This window comes from Helobdella robusta (assembly GCF_000326865.2).
Source record: "Helobdella robusta unplaced genomic scaffold HELROscaffold_57, whole genome shotgun sequence".
Lineage (NCBI taxonomy): Eukaryota > Metazoa > Annelida > Clitellata > Rhynchobdellida > Glossiphoniidae > Helobdella > Helobdella robusta.
This window is the reverse complement of record NW_008705311.1, coordinates 552,205-569,867: the sequence shown is the minus strand read 5'-3', so window position 1 is coordinate 569,867 and position 17,663 is coordinate 552,205. Positions and strand designations below refer to the sequence as shown.

General features: G+C 35.1%; 3 protein-coding genes across 3 annotated transcripts in view; 1 reads left to right on the top strand and 2 right to left on the bottom strand.

The window, feature by feature from the left end:
• HELRODRAFT_193701 (hypothetical protein) overlaps positions 1-1,040 on the bottom strand; it is a gene marked incomplete at both ends in the record, with an annotated part of 8,967 nt that extends 7,927 nt beyond the window's left edge. The window contains 4 exons of the mRNA XM_009028658.1: positions 1-93; positions 499-612; positions 756-844; positions 968-1,040. The exon at positions 1-93 is cut by the window's left edge and continues 16 nt beyond it. Of these exons, the coding sequence (XP_009026906.1) occupies positions 1-93; positions 499-612; positions 756-844; positions 968-1,040 (369 nt within the window). The remainder of the gene's footprint in view (positions 94-498; positions 613-755; positions 845-967) is intronic.
• A 3,197-nt stretch (positions 1,041-4,237) lies between these two features.
• On the top strand, positions 4,238-5,173 carry HELRODRAFT_179858 (hypothetical protein; the record flags this gene model as incomplete). Its single annotated transcript, XM_009028657.1, has 1 exon — positions 4,238-5,173. One exon carries the CDS (start codon positions 4,238-4,240, stop codon positions 5,171-5,173), a length of 936 nt encoding a protein of 311 aa, XP_009026905.1.
• Positions 5,174-5,322: 149 nt separating this feature from the next.
• HELRODRAFT_193700 (hypothetical protein) lies at positions 5,323-15,704 on the bottom strand (the record flags this gene model as incomplete). The annotated part of the gene is made up of 18 exons (XM_009028656.1): positions 5,323-5,354; positions 6,611-6,711; positions 6,923-7,000; positions 7,473-7,632; positions 8,707-8,743; positions 9,066-9,162; positions 9,421-9,522; positions 9,669-9,788; positions 10,107-10,222; positions 10,567-10,777; positions 11,899-12,020; positions 13,363-13,477; positions 13,552-13,662; positions 13,957-14,114; positions 14,379-14,469; positions 15,015-15,142; positions 15,266-15,424; positions 15,600-15,704. The coding sequence occupies 18 exons, from the start codon at positions 15,702-15,704 to the stop codon at positions 5,323-5,325; spliced, it is 2,043 nt and encodes a 680-aa protein (XP_009026904.1).
• Positions 15,705-17,663: the final 1,959 nt, after the last annotated feature.

Sequence of the window (17,663 nt, the reverse complement as noted above, 5' to 3'; positions counted from 1 at the left end):
CCTGACGTAGGGCACGGGCGAGCAGACTCCAAACCCCCCAGCGTATTCGTAATCTCCGGTGTCAAACACCCTCGTGACGTCCAGCGTACCTCTCTGATTGGATAATCGATTGTGACGTCATCCAAAATTTCATCCAATGGGCGGTTACGACATTTTAAAACGACCAATCAAAAAAATTATTTGATTTTTTTGAGCAAATCAACAGCCGATCATAAAAAAAATCTCTTAAAACTAATCAATGAAATCTATAAGCCACTTGAAAACACATATCCACCAATCACAAAACAGCGTATTTATTCGACAGCCAATCAGAAACCGGTAAGAAATTAATGACAGACTTGCAACTCATGCACCTCAACTAATGAAAAATCACTCTTTATAAGCATCAACGAATAAAACATAACGACCACATCCATCAACCAATCAAACGACAGCGTAAATATTCATCAGCCAATCAAAAATCACCATCATCAACTGAACAGTCAATGATGAAGCGACCTGTACTATAAATAGCAGTGGCCTCATGGAGCCCGTACCACAGACGATTAGCTGGTCGCTGTTTAGAACATTTTTGTACACGAACTGGATCTGGTTAGTGCATCTAAAATCCGACTGAATATTTCAATTAGAAAATATAATGATTAATAATAATAATTAATAATAATAATAATTAATAATAATAATAATTGTTAATAATAATAATTGTGAATAATAATAATTGATAATTATTATTATTATTTTGAAATGGAGCTAACAGTATTTGTGCAGGCAGATTTAATCCTTGAATTAGCCATGCTGGTTTCGTACTGAGGTGATGAGGTGAGGTTCACACTTCTTATCTGTGCTCGTTTGTGTGTATGTAATGTGTGTGTGTGTGTGTGTGTTAGTGGGTGTGTGTATGTAATGTGTGTGTGCGTGTTTGTTGTGTGTGTGTAAAGCTTTGAACGAATGACAATAGTAATCTTACTCTTCTTCTTGCTCTTGACTATTCCCCTGCTTTTGATACTGTTGATCATACTATTCTCTTGAGACTGCTGCATCTTTTTTTTAATATTACTGATTCTTGTTTGTCTTGGTTTTCTTCTTATCTCTCTAATCGTTTTTCTTCTGTTGTTCTCAATAATTCTACTTCTAACTCCTCTACTCTTACTTTCGGGGTACTTCAGGGTTCAATCCTTGGCTCTCTCCTATTAATACTCTATGCATCTGAACTACCTTGTATTATTAATAACTTTTCTTTCTCTAGTCAACTATATGCTGATGATTCTTACATTTAAACTTCTTTTCCTCTATCCAATCTCAATAGTGTTCTTCATAATCTATCTATCTCTATGTCTTTCTTCAATTATCGCTTGGTCTGACTCTATGCGTATTAAACTTAATCCTTCTAAGGTTCAGAGCGGATCTCAAGACCCATCTGTTTGCAAAATTCATTGAGGAGCGCTGTTGAACATCGCGGAAACAGCGCTTTATAAACTAATTGATTGATTGAATGCAATTTTAAACTGTGGCAAACAGGTTGACTTCACGTGGGCGTTTATCTCTATGCAGGGTGAGGGTTAGGGATTGGAGGGAAGGGGGGCAAAGAGGGGGAAAGTACCCCGAACGGCAAGTACAAATTTCACGAGGCCGCATAAGTATTTGTAATTTAAAAACAGCAGCATTCAAACTTAATGATAACCCACCATTGTCATTCTGACCGGGTCCAGTTGGTACAAGATATCTCTGTGGTGATGATGATGGTGATTATGATGATGATGATGGTGGGGGTGATGATGGTGGTGGTGATGTTTTTGTCTTCGTTGTTGTTGATGACGATGATGATGATGATGATCGTTGTTGTTGTTGTAGTTGATGGTGACGATGATGATGACATTGTAGTCGACAACAATGATGACATCAAAACAACATCAAAAACCACAACGACAACAACAATTCTAACTTAGCAGTGACGTAAAGTTCAACTGTGACGTCATTATTATTATTATTATTGTTGTTGTTGTTGTATTGTATGAAAAACATTCGGAATAATCTGGGGTTGTTGTTTTTGCTGCTGCTTGTCAGTGGCGTCCATAGATTTGACAGAGCTAAAATGATTTCATCATCGTCGTCGTCGTCTTCATCATCATCATTATCATCACTATTCTTATTTTAATCATCATCATCAACGTCACCACCATCGTCATCATCCTCCCCTCAACCATCATTATCACCACCACAACCATCATCATTATCATCATCATCATTATCTTTCACTTACCTGTAGTTTTAGCAAAGGTATAGAATGAATTTATGGCTTCATCATTATCTTGAAAGATTTGGTAGATTGATGGTGAAGACAACGACGATAATAATGATAATAAAATGATGACTTTTATTTTAGGGCACTCCATACTTTTGAGATAAAGCCAACAATGGTCCGAGTGATTTATGGAAATAATTAACTATTTTTCAATTAATTTCGTTAAAGATTTACAAAGAAATTAATTGATAAATTGGAAGAAAAATAGCTTTTCCACAAATCAATCAATTAAGCAATCAATCAACTAACCAATCAGCAAACCAACCAACTATCCAACCCACCAACCAACCAACTATCCAACGAAACAACCAATGGATCTGCAATCAATCAATCAATCAATCAATCAATCAATCAATCAATCAATCAATCAATCAATCAATCAATCAATCAATCAATCAATCAATCAATCAATCAATCAATCAATCAATCAATCAATCAATCAATCAATCAATCAATCAATCAATCAATCAATCAATCAATCAATCAATCGTTCATTTTATCAACCAATCAATTAATCAACCACTCCATTCGTCAACCAGTCGATCTTTCTTTACAGCCAAATAACAAACCTTAAGCCTCCAAATATTCAAGTGGTTTTATATCAAAAGATTTGTAAGATCGATTTCTATTCACAATTTATTTATCAATTTTTTCAAATATTATTATCACCGCTATAATTCAACAATTTAAATAAATCAGTTTTAATTATATGTGGTTCCTTGTTATGAAAAAATAAAAGAACAAACAAATGAATGAATGAACGAACGAATGAAGAGACGAATGAACGAATTAATAAACGATTAAATAGATGAACTAACGAGCCAATGAACCAACGAATGGATGAATATGCATATAGAATGAATGAAAAGATAGATGAATGAATGAATGAGTGTATGAATGAATGAAAGAATAAATAAATGTTTCATTGTTCTATTTTCATTGTCATTATCATTATTATTTTGATGTTATTATTATTATTATTTTTTATCAAAATTTTTTACTGTATAATTCATTGCATGGTCTCAAATATCGGTTTGTTATACTTATTAATGATTGTATTATTATTATTATTATTATTATTATTATTATTGATGTTTACTATGTTACAAAAAAGCAAACATTTGTTCCTTGATTCAGGTGTGTCAGAACCAAAGAAGCAAATTTTATTTACGTTTAAATTCATTGCAAATTATTTTAAACTTAATTAAATTAATTAATTAATTATATTCGCACCTGTAAATTTGTATTAAATTAAATTAAATTAAATTAAATTTTTTATTGTTTGTTTATAATGAAATTTTTAATGAATTAAATCGTGATTTTGATGTGTTTGGGGGATCTATTTGGCCGTTTTTATTGAGATTTATGTAATATTCAAGTATTCTTTTTAGCTTTATATTAACTTATTATTATATTGAGAGTTATTTAAAGTATAATAATGGCATAAAATAACATCTTCCGATAACAAAATTAAATTTATTTGTTCATTTTATTTCATAATTATGAAAAATTCAATAACTATACTAAAATAATATCATAAATATCTCCTTTTTTCATGTATTTCACGAGTAAACCGAGCAATTTGTGAAGTTTTATTACAGCAGAAAGTTTGTTAAAACATAAATTAACTTTTCATTTGAATTAACTTTTAAACAAAATTCAAAGCACTTGCTGAATAGCTAATTTCTTCTTGAAAATTTGCCCAAATTGTTCATTATCGTCTTAATTAGGCACAAATTTCATTGTCATTTATTCAATTATGATAACTGGAAAATGAAAAATTGTTTAAAATGAATGACCTTTTTAATTTTTTCGTAAATGTTTAAAAAATGTAACTTCACCACATCAGTCTTCTCAACTTGTGCAACTTAATCAAAGTTGCAAATGCTCTAACTAAAAATTGCGGAAAGTAAACCTTCCTTCAACATTACCGTAATGGCGTTTTCAATGTCATTCTCGCCGAGAGCGCTACTCTGGCTGTCTAGATTAGGACTGGCCTACGTGGTGTTATTCATCTGCCTGATATTTTTCACCGGCGTCTCGGTCATCATTCCCCAATTGTACGGAAACTCGCTAATCCATTACGTCATCGGCGTCTACATCTTCATCGGGGTGTCGGTCAATTTGTTCTACTGCTACCGTTTCAACAGTTTCATAGAGAAGAAGGAGAAGCAAGCAGAGAAGGATTTGTCATCAGTTTCAAGCGCCAGCACCACTCATTCACATGATTCTACTACTAATTCGTCTGGGTGTTCGACAAAAGATTCAGTCGATCATCATGTAGATGGCGTAGTTCCATCCAGTGGCCACAGCAAAAGTCATTGCGATGTCTGCAACATAGAAATGCCCCATAGATCTCATCATTGCATACTCTGCCAGAGGTGTGTCCTTGTAAGAGAGCACCATTGTTTCTTCATCGGCTCTTGCATTGGACAAAAGAATTTAAAATACTTCATAATATTTCTCTTTCATCTCTCATTCGGTTGCATGTATGCACTCTGCTTGAATTACAAGTACCTGACAATGAACTACGTCTGTCCGATCTCATGGAACTTCTTCGAATTTTTCCCGCCAATAACTCTCATAGAAATTTTATTAGACTACAGGACATGGACTTTTGGTTATTATGTCTTGGGTCTGTATGTCACCCTAACTGGTTTCATTGGATCGACATTCGGCTACGTATGGTATTTCCTATTAGTATTAATGGGTATTACATCTCATGAGTATTATACAAAATCGTCGAGGTCGAAATTTGGAAAGTATTACAATTTTAAAATGGTATTTGGTAGGTATTGGTACATAACTATACCGTGCCCGCTGCCAGTTTTTGAAGATGCTCATTCGAAATTTGATGTGAAACTCGTTTAGTCGATGATGTTTTTGGGAAAGTTTGACGAACTGCATGCTGAATTTGTTTAATAGTCATTTTTTATCCTATTTGTAATTTCGCATCCTATATTTATTCTCCTCAATTATGAACAAAGTTTTTTCAATTTATAAAATTTTTTTTAATATACTCAAAGACCATCCAATCGTTGACCAATATCATCTTAATCAAATTAATTAATTAATTAATTTGAATTTTGATTAGAGAAACAATGATTAGATAAACAACGAAAATGCAATAACAGTTCTAAGAAGGCAATTATGTAACCAATGGTATTAAGACATTTTAACACACACACACACATACGTGTACACACATGTTTGTGTATATCTAGACATTTTAACACACACACACATACGTACGTACACACACATGATTGTGTATATCTAGACATTTTAACACACACACACACATGTTTGTGTATATCTAGTATATATCTATACCAATAACATTTAACATGTACCAATAACGCATATATTTACGATATTTATTAGCCAGAACATTAGATATATAGAAAATGTCTTTTATTTCATTTAAAGAAATTTTATCGAACATTAATTTAATTTCAATTTCTCTTATTTAAGCGTGGGTTGTCCCAGGGAATTTTAAATTAAAGGCGTTTGAACGAAAAGTACAAGTAAAACACACACTCACACATACACACACTCACACATACACACACTCATCCACACAAACACACGCATACATATCTGTTGGGGTATTCATAATCGTTAACGAATGTAATCCTATTATTAATCCTTGAAGTTATGTACAATTGTAAAGTTCGTAATATTATGTATACATTTATCCACGTGTATATGTGTGTGTATACATATCTATATGTGTGTGTTTGTGTGTGTGTTTGTGAGTGTGTGTGCGTGTTTAACAACAGAATACAGAAATAGGCAGATTAGTTTAATATGTAACAGAGAGAAAATAAAAACACATTGTATCAATTATCAATTATCTAATTACAAATTATCCAGCCAATTATCCAATTACAAATTATCCAATCAATTATCTAATTACAAATTATCCAGCCAATTATCCAATTACAAATTATCCAATCAATTATCTAATTACAAATTATCCGGCTAATTATCCAATTACAAATTATCCAATCAATTATCTAATTACAAATTATCCAATCAATTATCCAATTACAAATTATCCAGCCAATTATCTAATTACAAATTATCCAGCCAATTAACCAATTACAAATTATCCAACCAATTATCTAATTACAAATTATCCAACCAATTATTCAGCCATTTATCCAATTACAAACTATCCAAACAATTATCCAATTACAAATTTTCCAACCAATTATCCAGCCAATTAACCAATTACTTATTATCCAACCAATTATCCAGCCAATTATCCAATTACAAACTATCCGACCAATCAGACGAAGGTACTACAATCCGGCTGTGGGCTGTTGCCACTTCCGCCAACAACGCCATCTTGCTCTATGTAAGTCTTCTCACTGTTTATCCTGGCCACTAGGTTCATCTTGTTCCTGGTGATGGCGAGAGGACGATGATGAGGATGATGATGAGGATGATGATGAAGATGAAAACGGAGATGAAGACGACGATAGAGATGATGATGATTATTATTATTGTGAAGACGTTGGTGTATTAAACAGTTACCATCATCATCTTTAACATCATCATCATCACTCCAGACATCATCATCATCGTCGTCGTGATCATCATCATCATCATTACCTCAGTTCCTTGATGATGCTCAAATTTTCTTCAGCCAATGGCAAGATGTCCTTCTTAATATCAGGCGAGTTGTTGAAACTGTAATGATGACGACAATGATGATGATGATGACGGCGTAATAGCTTAATAGTTAAAGACGCCTAGTTTTGCTGTTGTGTTGCAGTGCCTGGATTCGAATGCGAAGAGATCCCGGTCTGCCTAATCGTATGCAATGTGTGTGATACGTGCGACCCGATTACGTGTGCGTGCGTGCTTGTGTTTTTCGTTGAACACTCTGAAACAGTAGAGAAATAGAGAATGACCTTGGACCTCTTAATGATACCAATATATTATGATGATAGTAGTAACAACAATAATAATAATAACCATCACCACATCGCTGAGTTAACTTGTTAAGTTGAATATGGTGGATGCAAAGCAGTTAAGCATTTGAACCAGAAATTATGCAATAATAATAATAACCATAATATTCATAATAAAACAACAACGCCAATCATAATAATAACAATAATAATAACAATAATAATAATAATGAGACGAAAAGGCCGACGTGATAGAGAGCATCTTTCGCATTAGTGACTTCTCCAGGTTGCTCTTACTGTGAACTTTCTTCAATTTCGCGGACGACGTTGAGGAGTGGTTGTTGTTGTTCGGGGGGGTGGATGGGGACGAAGGGTTGTCCATGGCCTCGCTGATATCATTTGTGGAGTCTGTGTGTGTGTATGTTTGTTTGTGTGCGTGCGTGTGTGTGTGTGTAGCACAGACAAAAAAAACGAAATACAATCAAGCATTATATTCTGAGCAACCGATCTGCAATTTTTCCTACTCAGCATCTAGAGTATCAGATTGGTGCAATGAATTGAATTCAAGTAGCTGGGAAGCTCTCTATAATTATGATGAGGTACACTCCGTGTTCGGTCATTTCATTGAATATTTCTCAACTTGATTTAGAAAATGCTGCAAGATCACCAGCAGAAGAAAAATACAAAAACTGAAAAAACAAAATTCTTGAGTTACCAACGAATTCAAAAAATTTACCGGCAAGAGAAACAGTTTGTATAAAAAATTTCCCCATTCGCCAACAAATCAAAATTATGACAAATTCAAGCCAACGCAAAAAGCTTGTAGCTACTTGAAGAATAAATTGAAACGTGACTACTTCCACTGCACTCTCGAAGCCAACAAATCCGAGGGTAGACGAACTTGGAGATCACTTAATAATCCCATTAACGAAGGCAGCAGTACAACTACCTCATAGTGACGACCGAAAATCAACCACTCGATCAACCGGGAGAAAGTTTCAATCAGTATTTCAAAAGCATTGCGGTTCAATTATCAAAGGCATTCCTCCTTAAAACAGGCGCAATGGATTGTCAGTAATTCATTGCCGAAGAGTTTTTTCCTTGAAGATGTAGCAGCTGAAGAAATTGTCTTTGAAGCTAAAGTCCTCAAGTGGTTTTGATAACATTTCAATAAAAATTGCAATTGCAACGATTAAATCAACAGAGTTGGATTGCCTAGAGGATTGGTATATTAGTTGCTGAACATTTTTGTTTAATCTAAGAACATTTCTGTCTAGGTGTCCGTGCCAGATGAATTTTTTCTATAAATTTTTTTATGGTCATCCTGCTTTTTTTTATAATTTTGAATCTTGAGAAGCAAATAAATTTTCGCTTCGTGTGTATGTTTGTGTGCGTGTGTGCGTGCGTGCGTGTGTGTGTGTGGAGTGAATGATAATAATAATATTATTATTTTTTTGTTACTTCATCGTCATCAGCTCTTACCGGGTCTCTTCAAAAATGACTTTCTCCTTGAATCGCTCTGCAAAGATGAAGTTGATGACGATGATGATAAGGATGATGATGATGGCGGTTATAACGTGATGATGATGATAGTGGTGACGATGACGATGGTTAGGAAGCTATGATGATGATGTATTGATAATAATAATAACAATAATAATAATAATGTGATTGATAATAATAAATTATTGCATTGCAACTGCTGATAAATAAGAACAACAACAAAAATTCAACCACCACTATCATCATCACCGTCATCATCATCGTCATCATCATCACCATCATCATCATCATCATCTTAAACATCATCATCATCTTTCATCATCATCATCACTACTTACGGTATTGAAATTTTGGCTGAGTACTTTGAACTGTCTGCTCGAAGACTCCAACCCCTGTTCTAATTTGTCGAGGTTTTCCATGACCTGCCACGATTGGCTGGTAGTAGAGAATGGCGTGATTTGATTGGTTGTGGCGTTTAAAAAAAGATGAAATGATGATATTTCATTGGTCGTCGCGTTGAAATGGTGTGATTATATTGGTTGTCATCATCTTCATCATCATCATCATCATCATCATCGTCGTCTTCGTCATCATCGTCGTCGTCATCATCATCATCGTCATTATCTTCACCATCATCATCAACTTCACCATCATCGTCATTATCGTCTTCATCATCGTCATCTTCCTACTTACCACATGAACTCTCTGAAGAGTTTAAAAAGTTCGCCCGTGTTTTTTTGGCAATGCTGCTCGATCAGAGTTTTGGCCGTTAGGCAGTGGTTGGAAATCGTGCGTCTGCCATTTTTTATGAGGTCGTCATCATCATCTCCACCATCAGCACCACCATCACGAATATAGCCATCATCACAATCCCCATCATCATCATCATCATCATTTTCCAAATCATCGTCATCACCCACAGCCACCATCATCATCGTAACCTATTGAGTTCACTCTTCTTGGACATGGTACCACTCAGTCCTCTCTCTGGAACCCTTTCTCTCTTGCAGCCACTCTCTATCTCCTCCACATCTCTCACCATCATGTCCATACGCGTCGAACTGCATTATCATCGTTATTATTATTAACATTACCACCAATACTACTACTACTGCTACCACTACTACTTATACTACTACTACTACTATACTATTACTCTACTACTTATACTACTACTACTACTACTCTACTACTTATACTACTACTACTACTACTATTACTACTACTACTACCGCTACTACTACTACTACTTATACTACCGCTACTACTACTACTACTATCGTTTCTTTGCTTTTATTCATTTTGCATTCTCTCTCTCTCTCTCTTTCTTTTTTTCTTTCTCTCTCTCTCTCACTCCCTCACTCCCCACTCTAACCAACCAGCAATCCTCTTCCTTGCATGCAGGCCTCTCCACCATCCACACGTCCACACACTTCTTCATCATCTCCTCCGTGTTATGTGATGTGCAGGTCAGCTCCTGGATCTCACTGGACAGCTATTTGTGTGTGCACGTGTGTGTGTCTGTGTGTATAGTCTGGTCTGTGTGTGTTTGTGTAGGTGTAAGAGAGAGATAAAGATAGAGAGAGAAAGAGAGAGAGAGAGAGATGATTGGATTATAACTTGAAAGTGAAGTAAATTAATTGATAGCAGATAAGAGAGCATACAAGAAGGTAAACAAACAGACAAACAAACAAATGTTATAACACCAACAGCCATCTCAATTGACATCATCACCATCATCATCACCACAAAAACATCACAATCATAATCACCATCGTCAACAGCCCTCACAATCGTCATCACCATCCACCAAACATCACAATCGTCATCATGACCAACTCGGTTGATGAAGTTCCTCTGCCTTTCGTACGTGACCCTACCACTGTTCAGGGAATCAATAGACTGATTGTGATTGGTTCCGTTATTGAGTGCCTCCATGCAACTGACCAATAGGGAAGAGGTCTGCAGACGGTCTGAATATGATTGGTGCATGTCGGTCACGTGCTCCTTTCTGGTCGCCATGTTGTCGAACTTTCTGGTTAGGTAGTGCCTGGGGGATTTCAAATTTGGTTGTTGGCGGTTTTGTGACGAGTGTGTTTGTCTGTGTGTGTTTGTCTGTGTGTGTTTGTTTGTTTGTGTTTGTCTGTGTGTATGTTTGTCTGTGTAGGTTTGTTTGTTTGTGTGTGTTTGTTAGTGTGTGTCGTTCTGTGTGTGTTTATCTGCGTTTGCCTGTCTGTGAGCACACACCTGAAAAAACATAAACATACACTCAAACAAACGCACGGACACAAACAAACAGAGGTATACAAACACAACCACATACAAACAAACAAACATACACAAACATACATACACAAACATAATGGCTCCGGCATTAATGCACTTCTGTCTGAGCAACAGTGCATTAATGCACCTCCTAAAATAATTCAACGATTCATTGGCCGCCATTGCAAGACCTTTCAAGCTTGAATTCTTCAAGTCGGGCAAACCATCTGATTGGTTAGTTGATTGGTTGATTGATTGATTGGTTGGTTGATTGATTGGTTGATTGAGTAACTGATTAGTTGGGTAAATTATTGATTGAATGGTCGGCTAATTGACATATTGAATGATTGGTTTATTATGGCTGGTTGATTGATTTATGGAATCATTGTTAAACATCATTCAACCAACCAACCAACCAGTCAACCAACCAACCAACCAATCAACCATCCATCCAACCATCCAATCAACCAACTAACCAACCAACCACCCGACTAACACTTCCTATTATCAAGAGAACTTTCCATGGACATGCTGGATGGATTGGAGAAGGAATACACCGGACTGCTGGCTTCAATCCTGTTAAATCCTGTAGGAGTGAAAGTTCATTCATTGATCGGTTGGTTGGTTGATGGTTGGTTGGTTGGTTGATGGTTGATTGGTTGGTTGGTTGGTTAGTTGGTTGGCTGGTTGGTTGATTTGTTGACTTAATGATTAGTATTTGAATGGCTGAATGAATGACTTATTAGTTGATTGGTTGGTTGATAATTTAAAAATTGTACTAAAAATTTGATTAACCTGAATTAATGAATGAATGCATGAATAAATGAATAAATGAATGAATGAATGAATGAATGAATAAATGAATGAATGAATGAACGAATGAATGAACGGAAGAACGAATGAAACCTGATAGTTTGTTGTCCTGCCCAAACTGCACGGAGAAGTTCAAATTCTCGAAGAGGAGCATCTGATCGTTTGGCGGGGAGTGGGGGCATTGTTCGTGTAGGAGGCTCTGGAAGGTTTCGAAACTGCGTGGGAGTTGGACGACGATGATGATGATGATGATGTTATGATGATAATGATGACGATGATGATGATAATGATGACGATGATAATGTTATGATGACGATGATGATGATGTTACGACGATGATGATGATGTTATGATGATAATGATGACGATGATGATGTTATGATGATGATGACGTTATGAAGATGACGATGATGTTCTTGTGATCTCGATGATGATGATGATATGATGATGACGACGACGATGATGATGGTGTTACAATGATTATGATAATGATGGTCTTGCGGTTACGATGATGATGATGACGTAATTAGTGACGTAGTGGTTGTAACTGTTACATTTGTTTGTCGGTAAAAATGTAACCGGCGGATTACAATACAATTATTAAGAATACTAAAAATAATTAATTAATTAATAATTAATAATAATAATTATTATTATTATAAAGATAATTATTATTATTATTTTTATACTTGTCGTCTGGATTGATGTAAACTTTGCAAATGTCCGTCGTAAAGCTATCAAACACGGAGACCAGCTATTTTTGGCAAGTAAGTTTTAGAAGTTGGCTAGCAACATAATTTAATAATTATCTTATAAATATAAATAAATATAAATAAATAAATAAAAATAAATATAAATAAATAATGGGCTTAAACCTAAGTTATATATGACCATATCAGAAAAAGCATTAAAAGACAACAAAAAGCAATCAAACAACATTGTCAATTTTATGATCATAGAAAAATTCTTTGTTGCCCATATATAAGTCAAAATTCTTCTTGAAGCTGGAAACATGTCGGTGAATTGTAAGAGTAGATAATTATTTTATCACATAACTAGCTAACTTTCTTTTTTTATTATTTGTTATAATATTAATTTATTCGTTTGTTCGTTTTTTTATTCGTGAAATAGTTCGTTCGTTAGTTCATTCATTCGTTTATTCATCCATCCGACAGTTGTTTGTTTAATTGTGTATTCATTCATTCATTCGATCGTTAGTTCATTCATTCGTTCGTTCATTCACCCATTCACCCAGTTGTTTGTTTAACTGTGCATTCATTCATTCATTCGTTCATTTGTTCGTTTGTTCATTCATACATTGGCGTTTTTGTTTATTTATAATCCTTTAAAACAATCAACTAACTAGCCAGTCAACGAATTAACTAATCAGCAAACTCCCCCTTTAGACAACTGACCAAGTAACCAGCCGTCCTCCCATCAATTAACAATCAACCAGCCCACAAACAAACAGACAGGCAGACAGACAGACAGACAGACAGACAGACAGACAGACAGACAGACAGACAAACAAACAGACAGACAGACAGACAGACAGACCTTCTTTTTAACAATACACTCAGCCATCACGAAGAACTTCTCAAACGACATGGTCTTTTCTTTATCCGCCTCCAACAAGTGGGCCAACAATTCCTCAACTGGAGGTCTCAAGCCCCTGCAATGTCAAGGTCGAGTGTACTTTGAACGCAATGTCAAGGTCATATATTATTTTGAAGTAATGTCAATAACCTGGATAGCAGGCAATTTTTAGGTAGGTGCTTATCGTAGACGATTGGCCCATTCGGTTTTGATTGGATGCCCGAAATGTCACCTGATTCCTTATTGGCTATTATCTTATACCTGTTCAAGGATGCAGTGATTTCATTGGTCGATACTTGGGCACATATAGACATACACACACAAACTCATATCATACACATATCTACTTACATGCGCAAACACACATACAAACACATAAAAACACACACATACACGCGCACACACAAACACACACACACACACGCACATACATACACACACACAAAAAAAAACACACACACACAAAACACACACACGCACAAACACACACGCACATACATATACACACACACACACAAAACACACACACACAAAAACACACACGCACACACGCACATAGTATTCTTATCCCTCCTCCCATGGTAGGCTTGGAAGGGCAGTTGACCGGCGGCGACGTGGTAGAGGGTGGCCCCGATGCTCCACAAGTCGACCGACCCGGTGAAGGTTGAGGTGGATCCACGGTCCATGAAGGCCTTTTCGTAGAGGCCCGGGTCCTTTAGGAACATTCGATGGATGTTTTTTTTTTTGTTGTTGTTTAATCGACTCAGTTCAATTTTTTGTGTGTGATTTATTGAGAGGCAGTGTAAAGAAAGCCGGTGATAAAAGTTTCACGATGGGAAATAAACGCTGCAACATGAACATACAAACAACCAAACAAACAAAGACAGGTAAACGAACAAACGAACAGACAATCAATCAGACTGAGACACAGACAGACAGACAAAAACAGACAAAGACAAACAAGCAGGCATACGTACCAGGTACTCATCGGTGCCATAGATGGATTGAAACTCCTCCTCCGTGTGAAGTTCCCTGGCAGCCCCAAAGTCAATCAATTTGTAGATCGGCCTGGCAATGGCGGTACATAATTTATGCATAATTATATCTTGCGTATTGATTTGCATAATTTACACGTTACACGCTAACGAAACTGATGCAAAAAAACCCGGAAGAAAATATTTTTCTTTATAAGACAGCGTAAAAATTGAGGAATTATAACGCAAGGTGATGATAGCACCTGCCATCAGATCCAATGTATCTCATGATGTTTCCAGGTTTGATATCTCGGTGAGTCATGTTCTTCGCTTTCACCTCTTTCATTCCGGAAGCTTGGTTGGTCGGTCGGTTGATTGATTGGTTGATTAGTTGGTTGATTGGTTGGTTGATTTATTGGTTGGTTAGTTTATTGATTGGTTGATTGATTGGTTGGTTAAATAATTGGTTAATGAATTGATTTACTGGTTGAACAACATACTTTTGTTCAAGGTCAGTTGACTGATTCGTTGATTGATTGATTGATTGATTGATTGATAAATCAAAGATAAAATTATCACTAAATCAAAAAACAACCAGCCATCCATTCAAACCAACCAACCAACCATCAATCTATCAACCAACCAATTCCATGCAGAACCTTGAGAAACTCCTCATCATGCAGCCCAAAAACATTTTCCGGTTTTGTGATGATGTCATAGAGGTTGCCGCCAGAACACAACTCCATAACTATCACCTTCTTGCCAGGCTAATTAAAATGTCAATCATCCAATTATTAAACCAACCAACCCACCAAACCAATCAACCAACCAACCAGCATTTCCCATGATCTAATTAACATAAAACTAATAAGCATAACTCCGCCCAAAACCTTGTTGATTTCATTTTCGACGGCTATCAGCTTGACAATGTTTGGATGGTTGAGTTTTCTGAGAACTTCGAGTTCTCGCTCCTGTAGGTTGATGAGGTGGTCGGTCGTGTTCTTGTCGAACCTCTTCATCACCTTCACTGCTACCTGCTCTCCTGTTTTCTGGACGGGTGCGGGTGTATGTGTGTGTGTGTACGTGTGTATGAGTGTATTGTGTTTGTTTGTGTGTTTGCATTTGTCAGTGCACAATATCAAACAATAACTAAACCACCAAAACCTGAACAGAAACACATAAATAAACGAAGACAGAAGAGAAAAAAAAAGTGTAGAAACCTACCACACATTGGCCCTTGTAAACTTCTCCCACAGCTCCAACCCCCAACAACTCGTCATCGTACCAAACGAAATTTTCTGACTGACATACTGACGATGAATGACTCATTGATCCAGGACTAAAGAAAACAATTAAATATATATATATAAAATTCCCGAATATATCGCTCAGAATGCCTGGACTAAAGCTTGATGATTTTAAGAAGAACTTAAATACATATTTATTTTTGACATAGAAATACTTTATCGATTTGTACTTTATTGACCTTCACTGATTTCATTTATAATAGATAGCGCTTTCGAGAAATTTTAATTTTATAATGCGTTTAATAAATTGTTGATAATAATAATAATAATAATATATACATATGTTTGTTTATATAAATGGCTGACGGTATAATGGTTAAGGTGCATGACAGTGTTGTTGCAGTGACCTGGTCCAAAAGCAAATAAATTCCTGCCTATCCTGAGGGTTATTTACTATTGTGAGTTTTTTATATTATGAAGATGGAAAAAGAAGATCTCTACAACTTCTCAAACAAGAAATGTTGGTGTTTAAACTTAAAACTTTAAATTTGTTTAAAAGGATTAATTAATACTCTAGTCTAGTACTTAATTAACTTGTTAAACAAGATATAAATATAATTCATTATTAAATTAAATTTGTTTTTCATCAATTTATATAATTAATCGGGCTATTTAATTATTATTCTGTTCTAACAACTCAACAAAAGACAACTGATTTCATTTTTAAATCTTTTTTTATTTATTTAAAAAAAAATATGGCAAAGATTGAAAAAAGATAGCAAGCAAGACTCACCTTAGATCACCGCCTTTCAACAATTAATGACCTTTCCAACTAATTAATTAATTAATATAATTTATTAACTATAACTATTATTGTTAAATAATATTTTAAAATTATTTCATCGTAATGTAAAGAAAGAAGCTAACATAATTTATTCTTTTTACTAAATTGGAAAAACCCAAAATTGAAATTTCCAAAATCATGAATGGACTTTTTGCTTGAAATTAGTTCGATGTCGGACGTTTTTCTTTCAAACTGTTATCTTTTTTGGATTCATAAAATCCGTTTAATACTGTGAACTTACGCAAAATTCTTTTTTAAAATTAAGATATTGTAAAAACACTATGTCAAAATAATCAATTAATATGCAAATTTAGTGTAAAAAAGCGAAGGAACTGTTTGTTTAAAGTCCAAGTTTAGCGTGCCTTGCCGAATCAAGATACTAAACCATGGGTATATATAATATCCATGTACTAAACATTAAAACGTCCGAACCTTCCATTACTAAAGAATATTGAGTGCTACATGAATCAAGTAACCGTAACCCTAACTCTAACTACCAGCCTAATTCTCTTTTTCAGTGACAAACTACCAGCCTAATTGACACTATAGAGCTAGTTCAGAAACACATACGGACAGCTTTTTGGCTGATTCAAGATATTATAGATCAAAAAACGTTTGGATTTCCAAATGGTACATTTTTCATACTTGGGAAATTGAGTAGCACACGAATCTAGTAACAAACTACCAGCCCACATTTCAAAAAATTGAACTATAAAGCATGTCCAATATTACAAATATATAACTTATCATTTATAATTAAATCATTAATTACTTTGATAATTTAAATTGAACATTTGTGAAAAATAAGATTCATTCGCGTACTAGTTTAACTTTAATTAAACAAAAAGGTCAATTATTAATAATTCGACAGTGAAATTTATCTTGAATTATATATCAAAGTATAACGCTTAGCAGCTAACAACACTTTTCAGTTTGTGTGTGGAAGTTCTAAGTATAAGAAATGTGTAAATGTCATGAGCAGTTCTCGTCTTAAATATTAAACTCGTCAAAACATTATATGTAATAATCTGTCAATGTTACGTTAGTATATCAGCTGTTAATCAATCAATTAATTAATTTATTCACTCAATTAATTACTCACTCACTCACTCACTCACTCACTCACTCACTCACTCACTCACTCACTCACTCACTCACTCACTCACTCACTCACTCACTCACTCACTCACTCACTCA